An 18,502-nucleotide genomic window follows, 5' to 3' on the forward strand; every position below is an offset into this window, starting at 1 on the left:
GGCGGTTATTGCCTTCTGGTGGACTCAGATGGTAACTACAGCTACTCTAATTAGCTAGAGAATTTACATACCATATTAACTTCCGTTAGGTACTTTCACATTAAGAGTTACAGAAATGAGTGAATATTTTCGGTTAGCTTTCATATTAAATAATACGTTTTAGTTTTCCCTTTTCCTCCCTGAAATGTTTATTCAAAAGCACCAAATTAAATTCTTCTGAGGTTTTCAACCAACACTGTATAATTTTCTTTTTCCTAGATAGTCATTTCAAACAGATAAAAGTATTTAAATTAAATTAACAGCAACAACATAATATTATTTTATGTGTAATAAGTTTATTCACAGATTAATTCAGTCATACAATTAACTAATACACTAAGTAATATTAACTAGTAATATTTTAACTTTTTATATAAGATTTTTCTCCATTAGATATGTTCATCCTGCTCAATGCTCTAATCTCAGCGGGTTGGATTTTATCACAAGCACATTTTCGTTGTTTATATTTTTTCAGGCCTTGATTCTCAAAATTACCGAAAGTTAATCTTTTTGAGAAGATTTTTCTGAAGTAAATTTAATTTTCTTTTCCATTTATTAACCCTGCAGTGGCTCTTTAACAACATTCATTGAAATTAATTTTACTTGAAATGATAAAAGTGGATATGAGAAGAAATTAAGTTTAACAAATGATCTGGTTGAGTCAACATGAATATGTGTAGTTACGATAGTTCACCACCAGAGGGCAGTGAGCGATCATAATCCACCATAAAATAAAAACAGTTTGTTCTGCTGGTTTTCTGCTGAATCCATGAAAAAAGCTGCTGAGATTCAAATCTGCTTCACTAACAGCAAAACAGAAAAAGTTCAAGTTTTCTATCTTTATTCTAGTTTTGTTTCACTCTGTAAACTCAAATTGAACTGTTAATATTTATTCAGATGAATTAAACTTTTATTGTAGACGCTGAAGAAAACAGAAGTCACCTGACTGTCAAAAAAGAAAGTGAAACCAACTTTGATCTCCTTCAGAACAGCGTCCATTTTGAGCCGCAGGATGGAAATAACTCGTTGACTCGTTAACAGAGGTAAGTGTTGCCGCTCCGGGTCCCTCCGTGTCTCTCTCGGCTCTCTGGAGCTTTCCTGACCGATGAGAGGCTTTCAAGACACAAAGAGTCTTCTGTTTCTGGAGAGACGGACGTTTTTCATGATCCAACACCAGATACTTCACACACGGTGATTACTGTAGGAAGAAATATTCCAAATTAACCAACAAATTTATTTTTAAAGTGGAAACAAACCCGCTCCACGTTTTTCTAAGAATATTTTGCTGTTTAAACCAGAATAAGGGTTCATGTTTCACAGGTAGCAGGAAGAGAAGAGAAGCTCTGAAGAACGAGTGAATTAAATCAAGTCTCCCTCAGAGTTGAAGGTAAAATCACTTTTTAGTGAAACTTCTCAGCAGCTCAGTGAGTTTTTTTCTCTTTCTCTTGAGAAAAGAGTCAGAACTGTTTGATTCTCTGTCAGATTTTTGTTCCAGAGTAACTTCCTGTTCCTGCCGCTCGGTTTACATCGTTTGGTGTCAGCAGCAATAAATGTGCAGAGCAGAGAAACATTGTAAACTAGTTTCTCTGCTTGTTGAAATCAGCAGGAAGTGAATCGCATCACTCCGTCCCTCATCAGTCTGGGGTTCATCAGAAACTGATGTTTTCTTGTCTGCGGATCAGAACCAGCTTTAAGCAGTCCACAGATTTTCTCTCTTCCTCCTCACTGAGTTTGGTCTTTTTCCAGGTTTTCCTCTTGTTGCTCCTTACAGCAGGAAGAAACTCTTTGTCTTTCAAAGCTCAAATAAAAAAATGCATCCAGATCCAGAAGCAGCTGTTTCCAGAACCAGTGGCCATCAGCTGGATCCTGAAAGTTTGACTCGGCTAAAATCAGCTGAAAACTGACATGTGCTGAGACCCTATTCTGAGACAGATCAATAGACATGAGGCTTTCCATCAGAGGCTGACATGTTGCTGATGGTACCCCAGCTTGGTCCTTCAGCTGTCTGAGAAATTTCTGGAGAGAGCTGTGGACCCGACCTGAGCTGCTGCTCCTCAGAACCTTCTGCACCAACTCCCTCCATGAGAGCTACAATAGAGTCATGATGCGTTCAAGTCCACTGTGGGAGCTAAATAAGTTCACTAGTTCATAGGAAATGTTCACTCATGAACACATGATGGGAACCAGCTTTCTGCTTCAGGACAGTTACTGGAACTGGATCACTGGGACTGACTGGTTCTGGTTTCTCTCTCCAAAAGGCCAGAAGATGGAAGATCTGGATCTGAAAAAGGACAGAGCAGAACCTCCAGGACCCACCAGTCCATCTATGAGGAGTGATTGGTCCAAACCAGAACCTCCAGACTTCAGTAATGAACCTGGACCCTCAGACAGAAAGTAAGAAACCAGTTTCTAACTGATTGATGTGACTTTATAGAGATAAAATCTAAATGATATTAACTGGTTGATCTCAGTGTTTTAATAAACAGTAACTTAATTTTCTTACTTATTAATTTAAAGTTGGACATGAAGGATGTTGGTCAGTAAATCAGTAGAGTTTAAATGAAAGTCTGAATGAATTAATATGGATTAAAATGTTGCATGAAACAAAACAACAAACAGAAGAGCAACAATTCAGATTGTCTGTAAACCCACTGAAGCAGTGAAACCCAGCATCTTCCAGACTGGGAACACTGGCATCAGTCATGATACCAAATATAATTCAATGAAGTACTAAAAACCAGAGATCATCGATGTTCTGAGGTTCTGTTCTGACCCAGTTTCTGGTCCCTTGTTTATTGTGGACCTTCATGAACATCTTCAGCTCCAGCCTGTTGCTAGTGAACTATTTCAGTGATGAAGAAATGTCTTCACAGGAGACGCTTTGGTGAGGAGGAGCCTCCATCCTGCTGTGGTTTGTCTCAGAATGTTCTGATGGATCCGGTCTTGACCAGCTGCCCCCAGTATGGGAAACAACCCAGAACAGGATCTGGACCTCTGACAGCCAATCAGAGCAGCTGTGCTCCAGGTGAGACTGAACATCTCCAATCAGAACTTCATTCTATCGTCTCTGTGGAACCAGATCCACGTCTTTAGTTGATATTTGGAAATTTAAGGTTTAAAAGTGTTTTTGTGGTCAGTTGTTTCAACTGAATCCAGCTGGTGTAACTGGAACTTATGTCTTGGTAACTGGGCTTAATAAAGTCCTCATTTAATTTGAGGCTGTTCAAAAAATGGCCACAAGATAAATGTATAAATTTGACTTTTTATTTTGTTTGTTTTAAAATTATAAGTGAAGACTCTTACTCTGAAGGGTCATGATGTTGTTCATCATCTCTAAATACAAACACTTCAGAATCAATTTGATTATTTCTACAGATAATGTTATTTGTTTCAGCAGATTTTTATTATTTTAAAATCTGAATTTTTTATTAATGTTGAAAATAAATCAAAAGCAGAATTAAATTATACCAGGTTAATTTCTTTCTTTTAAAGAAATATGAAGAGGTCTTATGGACAATTTGGATTTAGAAGTGCAAATGGATATTCTTTTGAAATTTTTTTCATTTTTTTTAAAATATGGTTAAATATCATTTCATGTGTTGTCCTCAAATCAATTATTGAAAAGTGTATTTTTGTTTCTGGTCAATAACATCTTTTAATACACATTTCATTGAGCTGAACAGGATTTCTGGGCCCTAAAATTACCTTTCTTGCTGAACTTTATGCATGGGTCTGACATACAATAACTTTAACTCAGAGTTTTCTAATATGTGTAACTAAAGGTTTCTATGTTTCAATAGAAAGAACAACAGACTTTTTGTTTGAGTTTCAAATTGATTGCCTGATGTTTTTGAACAAAAGTCTTTGGTCAAAGCATGTACTGCTAATACTGCAGACACTTCACAGTCAGATAGGAACTGAGTTTCCAGTTCACTCAATGAGCTGCATCCTGAAGGTTTTAGTGGTTGACAAGAAGATTACAGACTGTGACCAGGGCAGCCCAAGCCTCCATGGGGCCCTTTTTCTGCTAACAATGTCTGCAATCAACAGTTAGAATATTAGATCATTCGCTCACCTGCTATAAACTTATTGCATCTCTGACAGCTGTTTCATTATATCTATGCATGTATAATATAGGATACATTTATAGGCCAGTCGATTTCTGGATTTCCTTAATTTTGGAAGATTGTGATCTGCTAACTTACATGTGAAGCCCATCTTATCCCTGATCTTATTTTCATCAGCAAAGTTTTAAAATCGCCTCGATCTTCTTCTGCTCTGCAGTCAGAGGTTTGACTGACAGATTACCAGGTCATGACTGAATGTTTACAGTTAACAATATTCACTCCACTGTTGCCAACTCACTGACTTTCTTCCTGTATTTAAAATTTCAGACAAAAATGTTATCGGCCAAAATCAATATGGGCAGGTCAGGTTTTTTATTGGTAATCGGCCAGAAAACTGCAATCGGTGCAGCCCTACACGTATTCATGACATTCTTTGATTAAATTAATTTCTCTTAAGCATAACTCCAAAAGCTGAAGAATTAAATTTATAACAAGAATCTTCTTTTCTTTCTCCCTGAAGGATAAGTCATTTTATGAGACATTGTGCCAACTTATCTTCTGGAGCTTTGGACGTTTGGATCCACTCTGCACAGCAGCTCATGTTACCGTGAGTAGTACCTACCGACCACCAGGGGCTTCAAGAGCAATTTCTTTTTCTTTTGTCTATAAAATAATGATTTCTACATTATCAAAAATATTGGAAAAAAATCACTTCATGTTGAAATTGTGTTTTTTGTTGTTTGACATAGAAATCATTGTTTTAAAAAATCAGCTCACTGAGGGGCCTTGGTGGCCCTGGGCCCTAAGTGGCTGCTTAGTTTGCTTTTGCCTTGGGCTGAGACTGACGTTGGAATAACTCATTGAGTTTTCTAGTTATTGAATTATGTTTCCTTCGTAGTTTATGTAGAAGAACCAAACTGGACAATTTATTAGTCCAGTTACTTGTTAGAATATTGCAGATTGTTTTTATTGTGTTTGTTTTTCTTTGTTTTTTCAGATATTGTTGCTCAGTATCAGCCTGACCTTAAAGAGTTTCTCAAGATGAAGTTCCAGAGTCTCTCTGAAGGCGCGCTGAACATAGAAATACCGTTCTGAACCAGATCTACACAGAGCTCCACATCACAGAGGGGTTAACTAGAGGTCAACCAGGAACATGAGGTCAGACACATTGAAACAGCATCCAGGAAACAAGAAACAATCAGAAGAGAAACATCTTTAAAACCCCACCTGGAAGATCAACCAATCAGAACAATGATGACCATGGGGTGGCTGGCATTGGGAAAACACTGTTAACAGAAGTTCACTCTGGACTGGGCTGAAGGCAAAACCAACCAGAACATTGATTTCATATTTCCATTCACTTTCAGAGAGCTGAATATGTTGAAAGAAGAAAAGTTCAGTTTATTAGAACTGATTCATAAATTCTTCACTAAAACCAAAGAAATCAGCAGCTTTGAAACGTTTCAGGTTCTGTTCATCTTTGATGGTCTGGATGAAATCGACTTGATCTGAATTTCAACAACAATCTGATCCTGACTGATGTTACAGAGTCCAGCTCACTGGATGTTCTGGACAAACATCATCAGGGGAACACTTCTTCCTTCTTCTGGATAACCACGACCTGCAGCCAATCAGATCCCAGCAAAGTTTGTTGACATGTGACAGAGGTCAGAGGGTTCACTGACCCCAGAAGGAGGAATACTTCAGGAAGAGATTCAGAATGATGAAGAAGGCCAACAGGATCATCTCCACATCCAGAAATCAAAAATCTCATCACATCATCACATCCCAGTTTTCTGCTGGATCACTGCTAAAGTTCTGGAGAATCTGATGGAGACCAGAGAGGGATCTGCCCAAGACCCTGACTGAGATGTACATAGAGTTCCTGAAGGTTCAACTGAAAATCAAGGAGGAAAAGTATGATAGAGGAAAAAGACAAAATCAATCTGTCCAGAGAACAGGAAGCTGATTGAGTCTCTAGGAAGACTGGCTTTTGATCAGCTGCTGAGGAAACCTGATCTTCTATGACAAAGACCTCAATCAGTGTGACATCAACATCAAAGATGCTGCGTTGTTCTCAGGAGTTTCACTGAAATGTTTAAAACAGAGAGAGGTGAACAACATCTCCGTCTACTCCTTTGTTCATCTGAGCATCCAGGAGTTTCTGGCTGCAGTCTACATGCTCCACTGTTTCACCAGCAGGAAGTCAGAGGTGATCCAGGCGTTCCTGGGAGAAAAACACAGAGAAACATCTCTAGATGAGTTCATGAAGAAAGTCATGAAGAAATCCCAGCAGTAAAATGGCCATCTGGACCTGTTTGTCCGCTTCCTTCATGGTCTCACTGTGGAGTCCAACCAGAACCTCTTAGAAGATCTGCTGGGTCAGAGAGAACAGTCCAGAAACCATCCAGAGAATCATCACCAACCTGAAGGAGATGAACACTGATAGAATCTCTCTGACAGAAGAATCAACATCTTCTACTGTCTGATGGAGATGAACGATCTCATTTTATCAGGAGATCCAACGGCTGCTGGATTCAGGAAGAAGCTCAGTGACTGACTGTTCAGCTCTGGCCTTCATGCTGCTGATGTCAGAGGTTCTGGATGAGTTGGACCTGTGGAAATCAGCATCAGGACGACTGAGACTGCTTCCAGCTGTGAGGAACTGCAGAAAGGCTCGGTGAGTCCAGATGTTTTCTGAATGAATGCTGATTCAGCAATATTGTCCTCCTGTTTCTTCTTCTTCTTCAAGCTTCTGGATGTGGTCTTTAACTTCTTCCTTCATCCTCTGGACTATTTCAGCCATTCAAACATCTAAACATTCAGATCATCCAGATCAGCTGCAGCTTCTGGTTTTATTTTGATCATTTTAAAAATATTTAACTTTTATCACTTTTCAGGTTGAAATGAATAAAACCTTCAGAACTCTAGAAAATCTATTTCTCTAAGATCCAATCAGAGAGACTTTTTAACTTTAAATCTTCTTCAGTCATTGAGCCGCTTCTCCATAATTCACCTTTTAGGATCTTTGACTGTTTTTATAAAATAATTGTTTAGGTTAATGATGGAACCATTAAAATAAACCTGCATTAATTAGAAACTTTAACAGTGTTGATCTTCTTTGTCCATCACCCTCACCTCTTCCTCCCCACTAGTTTCCTCTGAGTTTGTAAATGAGACCAAAATGTGTTGATTGTTGTCTGGTCCAGAAAAAGTTCTGGTTTCTGTCAGATCCTCCCAAAGCTCTGAGAACTCTGAGCTTCCAGAGCTGGAACCATTTTCCTCATCAACTCTTCATCTGCAGCCTTTGTTGAAGCTGTTAGCTGTCCTCCATGAAGACCTGGAGACATGAGCTTCAACTCTTTAGACATCCCAGCCTCTTCTAGTTTCTGGAGAACTTTCACTGCTTCACCATGAAAATGCTGCTGGACCCAAACGCTCCGTCTCCTCCAGGGTTTTGGTATTCAGCTCTTCAGGAGTTTAGCAACAATTTCTTCTGACATCCAAACCTTTGTTCCTCTGAGGGCACGGACAGACCACTGCAGAGACATGGTTCCCTCTTCCAACCAGTTTGTCCCAGTTCCTCTCAGATCAACAGTCTGAGAGGTTCAGACCTGAAGCAGCAGGACCGGTTCTGCTGCTGCTCTGCAGACGACAGAACAATCTGAAGCTTTTAGCTGCAGCAGGTTGACGACTGTCCACTTTCTACTTTGTTAAAGCATCAAATCCAGCAGATGAACGGAGACAGAACTGGGAGCATCATGTGTTTGGTTTCTGCTCCCAGTTTCCTCTGTGGCAGCATTAAACTTTGAATATCCTACTATTATTAATGATGATGATGATTCTAGATGCTGCAGCAGATATTGCTAAACAAACCCAGAGATGCCAGAGGTCCACAGCAGGCTGGACTTCCTGCTCTGCTCACTTCATTTCTAACTCACTTCCTGCCTGGTGGAAGATCTCAAGAGAGGGTCTAGTCCAAGTCCGAGCTGTGAGCAGTTCCTCCTCCTCTCCATCATCTCCAGTAGTTTCCTTCATTCAGCTCAGTCAGCCTCTTCATCAGCTGCTGCAGCTCCTTTGAGGCTCTGATGCTGCAGCTCCATCAGATGCTGCAGAGAAAACTGAACTTTCCTTCACAGATGATAGAAGATCTTCAACATCTGACTGCAGCTGAAGGTCTGAGGACATGAAGCCTGGACCAGAACCAGAACCAGAACCTGGACTTTAACCAGGAACTGAACTGATTCTCTGTGGGGTCAAACTCAGTAAATTGAAGATCAGATGTTGATCAGATGATGACATCACTGTTATCATATTTTATTCTGTTATTGATCCAGATTGATTTATTAGAATTGATTTTATTTCTTCTCTAATCACAGACTTGGTGGCTGTTTACTCCCAAAGGCTGAATGTGAAGTTGTGGCTTCAACCCAGATCTGACTGAACTGGAAATAAATCAGATCAGCATGTATAAAGATGAAGAATCTGATCTGAAGCCTGTGGTTGAGATCCTGGAGAGTTCAGTCAGTAAAGTGAAGATTCTGAGGTTTGTTTTCTCTACTAATCTAATAAAATCGTTCATTTATACTTTAGTCATTGTCACTATATAATGATAAATTAATCATAAATTATCCCATCAACAAATCATTTTTAATTATTGTTGACACTGTTTATTTTGGATGGCACATGAATGCTCAAATGCTAAGACAACAACAGGTGATGAATACGATCCCACAGTCATCTCAGAAAAGAAAAGTTGATTCAATTCTGCATTTTAACAAGAATGGACAGCGAAATATTTCTTTATTGAAGTCAAAGGCAACTTGTTTAGTTGTAGTGCCTCTGTGTTAAAGGAATATAATATCCAGTCACTATAAAAAACACAAGAGATCAAGAACTTTTCAGAGAAAACCGTCACTTTCATGCTGTACAAGTTTGCAAGCTCAACAAACCTTTTACAAACGCCTGGCATCTAGAGAATCAGTCAAACAAGTTTGTCATATCAAGATTGCTAGGAAGAGCAAACCTTTCTCTACTATTAAGCAGTGCAATGTTTTAGAACAAAAATGTTGTTTGAAACATCTCCCTCTGGGAGGAAGGATTGATTCCTGAACCTGTCTCAACTGAAAGACAGCTGAATCTGAGGAGTTTTCTGGCTGGATGAAACTGTATGAACAGCTGCTTTGTCTTGGGGATCAATGCAGAATTTAGCATCAGTCATTGTCAATGAAGACAACAACAGATGGAAAACAGAGTATCATCTCAAGATTCTGAACTGGGACAAACTGGTGTGAACAACAGATGGTTAATTAGGAGAAAAAAATTGGTTTATTAAAGAGTCCAGGCAAAGATACTTTGAAGGTCTGTTTTAGTTTTGGTTCTTACAAGTTTTCAAGTCATTCAGTTTCATTTTGTAATTACATTTTGTAATGTTTTTTATTCACTAAATCATTATTAGTCTTTGTGTATTTTAAGTTTCTTATTTGTACTTTTATAATTCATTTGCATCTGATTGTACTTTTGTATGTCCTTCAATTTGCAGAGAGATCATTTTTTCTTTATTCAGACATCATTTCAATTTGAAGAAAAAGTTAAAATAAATTCATGTGATATTTTTTAAACTTTTAATTTGATAAATATTAATTCTCAAAATAACCACAAATTAATTTTATTAATATTTATGATATTCTTCACAAAGAATATGATTAAATATTTATTACAACAAAACTGAGAAAATGAATAACAGTCAAGATTAAATTTGAGTCATTGCTGGATGATAACATATTTCAGATCTTTTACATTCTGAAGAAATTAATTCTGTATAAATATAAATCAATTAATCGTCATAGTTAAAACTATCCAGTCATTTTTATTCTTTTTCTCTTCTGTTGATACCTGAATGAAAACAGCAACTGTTCTCACTGATCTCTTCTCATCTCAGTTTAATGTCCGTTCCACTTTTCTACTAGAGGAATTGTATTTATTTTCAAAACCTGAGATCACATTAAGATCAAAAATCATTCATTTTCTTCGATTTGATTCAATTGTGCCTCTGATGTCAACAATGGGACTAATCTGTCCAGTGAACTAATTTTCAGGCTAATCAGTGCTTTTACAATCCCCTGTGCAATTCATGTGGCTCTAGGTCAGCGAACGTCCAACTGAATGAAAACCATTAGAATGTTATGTCCGTTAAGAAGCTGAAAGTTATATTAATTTATTTCTATATTCTTTAAATGTTTTATAAACATTTGTTGTTTCCATATCATCTGTTGTCCTGGACTTGGGTTCCTGTGTCAGCTGTTTGGGATTCCCCTCTGTAATTTCTCAGAAAGCAGAGAATCTGCGCTTTCTGATTACCTGTCACATTCAACAGGTTGTGTTCATCTGACAGCAGGAAGGACATTTAGATGAGAAGAGAAACACAATCTCAGAACACACTGAGGATGATCACAAAAAACAATCTTTGAGATCAACGTTCTAAGATTGTCATAGGGAAAATGTTGTGAACTAACATGAGTGTGAATTATTGCATCAGATAGTCGATGTTTCTTTATATTCTATGATTATGAAGCAATATAGTAAACAACTTCATAATCTGCTCTTTTGGTGAATCAGTTTTATTTTCACTTTGTTTTATTCATACATTTTGTTAATGGACAGAATCCATTTCTTATTTTGTTGTTTGTTTAATCAGTTCCAGTGTTAAGTTTTCTTTGAAAATAAAAATTTATCTTTCAAATAATGTATTATTCTGTCATTTCCATTAAATGTTCAGGTCTTCAAACAATATTATCATTTATCACAATAATTTTGAGACAATTAATGCCAGTAAATTTGCTGTGACAGGCCTAGTCATTAGTTGAATAAATAATTTTATTCCAATATATTTTCTTTCAAAACAATCTGTTTAAATGACAGAATAGCTCATAAACATTAAATATCTTCATTGACTTTTAACTAATAGAACCCAAAGGCCATTAATGAATAAACTGAGGTTCTGATCCAGTTACAAATCGTCTCCAGCTGATGATCAGGAACCAGCAGAAATAGTTCACCTCATCCAGGCTGATAGAAAAACTTTGAGTTTCTGTTTTGATCAAATGTTCTGGTTCTGCTGGTTTGGACTCTTTAAACCAGTTTGACTGGATCAGATGTTGGAATCAGTTCATCAAGTTTCTTTTACATTCAGGGAAATTAATTTTATACATTTTATTATTTATTTGTTCATATTTCAGTTTTAACCTGCATCCTGTTGGTTCAAGTCATCTTTTATTCTTTATTCAGATTGGATCTCTGCAGTTTGTCAGAGACCAGCTGGACTTCTCTGTTCTCAGCTCTGAAGTCCAAACCGACCCATCTGACAGAACTGGACCTGACCAGAACCAACCTGGAAGATTCTGTAGTGAAGGATCTCTGTGGTTTTCTACAGACTGAAGGCTGCAGACTGGAGACATTGAGGTATTTTAATAATATAATTATTGATATTTCTGTGAATAATTATTTATAATTGATCATAAATCAAAGTTCATTTCTTCTGTTCTAATCAATATTTTCTGAGTTTGTTCCTGGACTTGGATCCAGAGTTTAATTTAGTCCCTCTGTGTAACTGAGTTGGACCCGCTGACCTGAGGTCAGAACAGGACAGCATTCGGACCCCCGGTGTGTAGAAATCCCCCTCATGTGAAGCAGGTCAAAGGTCAAGATGCAGAAAGAGAGAGAATGAAATCTCCCTTTATTGAAGATCCACAAATGCCACACTTAGTTTTAAATCTTCTGCTATTAGTTGATAATAATCCAGTCCAGGTTTAAAGAGTCCAGGTGGTTCAGTGTTTTAACTCTAGTAGATTAAAGATGCTGATAGTTGATTAAAATTAGGTGGAATCGCCCTTTATCCATTTCCTGAGTCAGAAGCTTCAATCAGAAACCAACTTCATCTTCATCTGAAAAAATCCAGACAACTGAGTTTTTCTCTGAGCTCAACAGGCTGCAGGTTCTTCAGGACATGAATATTCTGGTCCCAGACATCAGAACCAGCAGAGACTGCAGCACATGAATGTGAAGCAGGTTGTTAGGAGAGGTTCTCCACAAGCTCAGACTAAAGGTTCACAGTCTGACAGAGATGGACAGAGAAAGTCGACCAACTCTGGATGAAATGGTTCCTAGAAACAGGGAAGTTTTCTGTGGACTTGACTGCCTGATCATATGGAGCTGCAGCACATGCAGGAGTTTGATGTTGGCAGGAAGAAAAACAAAAAGGAAGCAAGTGATGAGTTTCCATTTTAGTGTGAATTCCACTAATGGAGCAAATTCCAAGTCAGTCGTCCTCCAAACCACTGAGAGCAGCTTAGAGGAAAACCTGAGTTTGTTGTGACAGTCAGACTCTATCAGGATGACCACAGTCTTCTGGCAGAGTTCCTGGACATTAAGGAGACATAAATAATAGAAAGATAATTCATTAACAGTCCTGCAGTAAATACTGACTTTGTGAAGGTTTTGGTGTTTAAGTCATTTTGTTCAAACATCTTGATTCAGCTCTTATTTTGTAGGACAGGAAATGAGATCTTACCTTTATAATGTTTTGTATGCAACAAGCTTCATCAGTTCACTGAAATTATTCTCATGTTTTACCTGGAAAATAGATTTAAAATGATTCATCTTCACAATCCTGTTGTTCCTTTATGATAATGTTCCCATTTCTGCAGCATCTCTGATGAAGGATTCAGAACTTGAACTAAATGACCCTCATCAATCTGACAGAGAAAAGACTCAATATTTTCTAGTTGATAGTTCAGTAACTGAATCAGCACAAAATGAGAAAATGATCAACTTTCAGAATGTGAGCTGTAATGGAAATTGTAAAACGTTGAATTAGACGGATTGAAATCAACCAGTTTACATCTGTCATAATTATCAATGAGCTGCAGTTAAAATACAACCAGCAAGAAAAAATCATTAATAGATTAATAAACAAAAACTGGAGAGATAAAATATCTGTAGATAAATGATGGTACAGATCAGTCAGATAATACAGAGTCTGGAAGGAAACATGGAGAGAGAAAAAACATCCGACTGAATTTAAGATCCTGAGAAACTTTTAGAAAAACTTTGAGTTTCTGTTCTGATCAAATGTTCTGGTTCTGCTGGTTTGGACTCTTTAAACCAGTTTGACTGGATCAGATGTTGGAATCAGTTCATCAAGTTTCTTTTACATTCAGGAAAATTAATTTTCTACATTTTTATTATTTATTTGTTCATATTTCAGTTTTAACCTGCATCCTGTTGGTTCAGCTCATCTTTTATTCTTTATTCAGATTTCATCACTGCAGTTTGTCAGAGACCAGCTGGACTTCTCTGTTCTCGGCTCTGAAGTCCAAACCGACCCATCTGACAGGACTGGACCTGAACAGAACCAACCTGAAAGATTCTGTAGTGAAGGATCTCTGTGGTTTTCTACAGACTGAAGGCTGCAGACTGGAGACATTGAGGTATTTTAATAATATAATTATTGATATTTCAGTGAATAATTATTTATAATTGATCATAAATCAAAGTTCATTTCTTCTGTTCTAATCAATATTTTCTGAGTTTGTTCCTGGACTTGGATCCAGAGTTTAATTTAGTCCCTCTGTGTAACTGAGTTGGACCCGCTGACCTGAGGTCAGAACAGGACAGCATTCGGACCCCCGGTGTGTAGAAATCCCCCTCATGTGAAGCAGGTCAAAGGTCATTCAACCCAGTCTAGAAATGTGAATCCTGGAATCTGACAGGAACAAATCAATAATCAATGATTGATGCGTCAACACTTTGATCACAACCTGGAATAATTTTACTGACTAAAATCCTCCAACACAACACGACCCAGTACCAGGTTCTGGTTCTGGTTCTGAAGTCAGCAGGTCTTTATTGAAGCAGCAGCTTGTTGGCATTAATATTCATGAGAATCTTTAACTGGTTCTGTTGGACTGGTTAACCTGCATCCTGTTGGTTCAGCTCATCTTTTATTCTTTATTCAGATTGTGGAGATGCAGGTTGTCAAAGATCAGCTGTGATTATTTGGCTTCAGCTCTGAAGTCCAACAGCCTCCATCTGAAAGAACTGAACCTGTATGGAAACAACCTGAAGGATTCAGATGTTCAGCAGCTGAAGGATCTTGTAGATGATCTAAAGTAAGTAAATGTTTGTAGTGATTTCATCTCCTGTCAGCATGTTGAACTAAACCCAGTTAGCATCAAAGCAAAGATCCAGTGTTCCCAGTAAAGCTGCAGCTTCTCAGTGGGAGGAGAATGGTTCAGGCTTCCTGATTGGACACAGAGACAGCAATCAGCCAATCAGAGGAGCAGCAGCTTGCTGTGTTCCTGTGTTTGTGTGGGTGTGAAGATGAGTGTTGTTGCTGTGTCCATGTCTCCAGGAAGTCCAGCTGGACTCCAGCGTCCAGCCGTCCAACATGTCTAGAGACAGTCAGTGGTCCTCATTCATCAAACTGTGGCAGCAGCAGATCTGATCTCAGATCTGATCTCAGATCTGATTGTTCTCTCAGTTCAACAGGAAACAACTGATCAGGTTCATCTTGGTCACAGCTCTGAGATCAGTCTGACTGCAGCCTGGAAACCATCTAGTGGATGTGCTGCGTCACTGACTGCTGCTGGAGAGTCTGGAAACACTCACTGATCTGATCTCTGCTTCCTTCTTCTCTCTGCAGGTGAAAGACATGTACGTTCTAGTAGAGAATGATCTCTGTCCTGCTGATCCTCAGAGGTTGAAACTGCAGCAGTTTGAGTCTAAAGAGACTCTGACTGGATCATGATGATGACCTCTGACCTCCAAGATTTTCCTTCTGTTTGTTTTCTCATGTCTGTCATTTAGTGTCTGATATTGTTTGTGTCTTTGGATCAATAAAGATCCAATTCAAACTGGGCTCCATTTAGAGGCTTGATGGAGTTTTGATCTGAACTGGATTCAACTGGAAAGTTGATCTTTTTTCTCTCTGGTTCATTTTCATCCTGGAACCAGAAATGGTCTGAGAATGGAAACATGGGAATCATTTCCAGTTCAGCTTTGAAGCAATGAAAGACACTTCAACCCTCTTTTCTCTGCTGCTTCTTCCTTCTGTTGACATGAAAATGTTCCTCAAAGCTCCTCAGAGAAAAAGATGCTTTACTGGAAACTGGAGAGAATCTTCAGCTTCCATCACAGAAACCAGTTGAACCAGTTTAGAACTGGATGTCCCACAGAAACTCTGATCTTACAGCAGTTTTCAGGAACATCTGGAAGCTGGAAAATTTCTTTTTATATATTTTTATGTTCATTGTAAAAAGTAAATCTTGAAGTTTTTCATCATCATTGATTCTCAGTTTGTTTTGGTTTTTACTTTTTTAACTCCATATTTCATGTTTTGAGTTTTCTAGAGAACTTTAGGACTCGATGGGTCACATCAGGATCTTTACTGTGATTTTACTGATTTATTCAACACTCAGAGAAACACTGGGATAATGTGCTGATTGGTTCATGATTGATTTTCATAATTCTTCTAATGTAAGGTGGGATTCTGGATCTTTAATGACCAAATAAAGTTTTTAAAAAATCTTCGTGTTTTAAGCTGATTTTTTTTCTACTTAATAAAAGTGAAAATTAGAACAAATGAAGATAAACAAATCAACTGATTGAACATTTAATATGAAGAATATCTGCAGTTACGATATTTTTCCACGAGAGGGCAGTAAGAACTAATGAAACATAAAATTGTTAAACTTTATAGTTTTCTCGAAATAGTTTCTATATTTCTAAATAGATATTGAGAAATATAAATGTGTGTGTGTCTAGTATAATGTTTGGAATTAGAATAATAACTTTTATTAAACCCTCATTTCTGTCTGGTTAATGGTGCAGCAGATCCTGCAGGGGGCGCTCTGGGGCCTCAGTGTTCAGGTCGGTTACAGTCTCAACTCCTGAATCTTCTGGTTCCTTCCTGAAATGATTTCCTGCAGTAAAATGTTGGCTGGAAATGAGCTGAAAACAGAGAAAAAACTGAAAAAGTTCAAATCTGAACTCAGAGTTTCACAGCTCAGATCACCATGGAAACAAAGAGAGGAAAACATGGAAGGAAAAGAGTTTAATGTCACCTGGAAGGGGGCGGAGCCTCAGGTGCGTGAGCTCTAGTCAGGTTTGGATCAGAACCGGTTCAGACTCCAGCAGCAGCAGAGCAGAGTCTGGATCTGGTGAGTTTTAACTTCTTCTTTTCCTCTCTCTGGGTTTTCTCTCTGTGGAGGAACCAGAACCAGAACTCGGCCCAGTTCTCCTTCAGAACCAAGCTGCTGGCTTCATGGAGCTGTGGTTCTGGTCGGGTTCTGGTTTCCTGCTGATCAGAACCAATAAACTCTGACAGCAGATTTCTACAAACTCTCTTAAAGCTGCAGTTTCCAGTTGCTGAGCTGAACTGGTTCCAGTATTTTTACTGGTTCTGCTGCTCTTCCTCCTGGTGTCAGAAAACTCTGACCTCAGAGACTCACATCTGGTTTTAGAGGAAGAATTGAGCTGAATCAGGAAAAACTGGTTTCAGGATGAAACTGTAGATTCTGGTTCATCTGGTGAATAAAAGCTGAAAACTGTTTCATTTTTCATCTGATCTGTTTGATGATCTGCTGGAACAGAAGAGAGAAAAATAGTTGAATTCAGCAGAAATATTAAGTATTCATTTCATTTAAAGAAGCTTTAAAGAGCAAAAATGTCATTTTATTCTGTTATGGTGAAAAAACTGGAGCTAAAATAAAACGTGATAGCAGCTCTATAGATTCAGAGCCAAACACTAAAACTTCCTCTGGATCTGTAGCATTAAATCCACTTCAGAACAGATCCAGACGTCCTGACCAGATCCTCCAAAGGAAACAAGATTTGAACTTGGATCATTTGTGACTCAGCTGCCTGGATGTTTGTTTGGCTTTGAAAGGTTTTGTTGTGAAGCAGGAAGTTGATGAAGTTTACAGTGAAGACGACTTCAGTCCACCTGAAACCTGGTTTCACTCAAACCCTTTTCATTCACATTCAGGACGGGAAGTTTCTGATGCAACAAGAAGGAATAAAAGGTCAAAGTTGAAATGAAACAGAGATAAACTCCATGCTGCTCACAGCTGTTGTTCCAGGAGAACTAGTTTTGTTTTTCAGCTTTTGTTGATGGAGGAAAATTTGCACTAGAAGATGAGATGATAACCGACTTTCTCTGGTTTATTTGTGTGGATTTAAAGTCGAACAACTTTAAAGAAAAGCAGGAAAACCTTGAGGAGAAACCTGAGCAGCGTTCTGACAGACCAAACACTGAGAGGAACCAGAGTTTGCATCGTCAAAGTGACGACTGTGAAATCATCTGAATCTTGTGACTCGTTTCCCATCAGATCCCAGACAGGAGAAGCAAAACCTCACGTCTCCAACATGGAGATGGAACAGGATGCAGAACTTCCACCGAGCGTCACGTCACTCACAGCCGATCAGGAGTCTGGCTCTTCACCTCAACACTACCTAAAACCTGGGACAGCAAGGGGTTAAAGGTCATCTCCAGAACCTATAATGTGCAACATTTCACTTCATTTGAGAGCGTCTCAGTTTAGAGCCAAAACCAGCCAAGAAGCTTCAGAGTTTCACTGAAACGTAGCTCTGGTCTGTTGAACTCAGAGAGGCTGGTTTTACTGAAGATGTGTTCAGGTCAGCAGGAAAATTCAGCGCTAATACGGACGGGAAGAACGACTCCACCTATGATGATGCTTGGATATAAGTTTATCTGTTCAGATCTACTTTAGATGAAACAGTCGATTTTCATCACATATCAGGACTTTCTCCATTGGTCACCTTGACATCTTTCTGGATTTATTCGTTATTTACATCATTAATGGAAATTGTTCAACCAGATGTTTATCTTTATTCTAATATTAAATTTCATGAAGTCAGATCAAGTCACCTTACATTACTGTCGTTAAATAAAATTCCCTGTGGGATTTTATTCAGTCTGATCAGAAATATCGTCCTATAAGAGTTTAACACAGCAGCTTTATTTTATGATTTAAAATTGTTTTTTTTACATATATAACTCCAAACAGAGAATTAAAATATGCGAGGATAACATATGAGTCAGTAAACTGTCAATATGACTCAGGAAGACTGTTAGTTTTTCTCTAAACTCCACATTAAGTGGAAATTAATTGTAAAAAAAAAAAAGAAAAGCAGCATTACCATGACTGAAGTTCATATTTTGGCCACCAGACGGCGGAAATTCCCCGCTCTGAATATAGAGGTGAGTTTGTAGCGCTGCAGCTGGTTTCTGATTTCTATTAAGTTGATCAGGTTTATATCTTTCTCCTGATAAATATTAATGTTATTATGGTCTGTCTAACGGACTGACAGCTGAT

The 18,502-nt window shown here is 38.2% G+C and overlaps 1 protein-coding gene across 2 annotated transcripts; it reads left to right on the plus strand.

Moving 5' to 3' along the window:
• Window positions 1–8,536: 8,536 nt before the first annotated feature.
• Window positions 8,537–15,686, plus strand: LOC122827335 (NACHT, LRR and PYD domains-containing protein 12-like). 2 transcript variants are annotated; one of them, XM_044110162.1, is made up of 4 exons: window positions 8,537–8,652; window positions 11,394–11,567; window positions 14,123–14,275; window positions 14,809–15,686. In XM_044110162.1, exons 1-4 carry the CDS (start codon window positions 8,573–8,575, stop codon window positions 14,810–14,812), a joined length of 411 nt encoding a protein of 136 aa, XP_043966097.1. In that variant the 5' UTR covers window positions 8,537–8,572; the 3' UTR covers window positions 14,813–15,686. The 2 variants fall into 2 exon arrangements, with proteins under 2 accessions (XP_043966097.1, XP_043966096.1); XM_044110161.1 differs by lacking the exons at window positions 14,123–14,275; window positions 14,809–15,686 and adding an exon at window positions 13,421–13,669.
• Window positions 15,687–18,502: the final 2,816 nt, after the last annotated feature.

This window comes from Gambusia affinis, linkage group LG24, assembly GCF_019740435.1.
Source record: "Gambusia affinis linkage group LG24, SWU_Gaff_1.0, whole genome shotgun sequence".
NCBI classification, from domain to species: Eukaryota; Metazoa; Chordata; class Actinopteri; order Cyprinodontiformes; family Poeciliidae; genus Gambusia; species Gambusia affinis.

Coding starts and splice junctions, on each gene's coding strand:
- LOC122827335 (XM_044110161.1), top strand. CDS start 8,573: ATGTATAAAGATGAAGAATCTGATCTGAAGCCTGTGGTTGAGATCCTG. Junction 8,653..11,393: donor AGTAAAGTGAAGATTCTGAG/GTTTGTTTTCTC, acceptor TTCTTTATTCAG/ATTGGATCTCTGCAGTTTGT. Junction 11,568..13,420: donor TGCAGACTGGAGACATTGAG/GTATTTTAATAA, acceptor TTCTTTATTCAG/ATTTCATCACTGCAGTTTGT.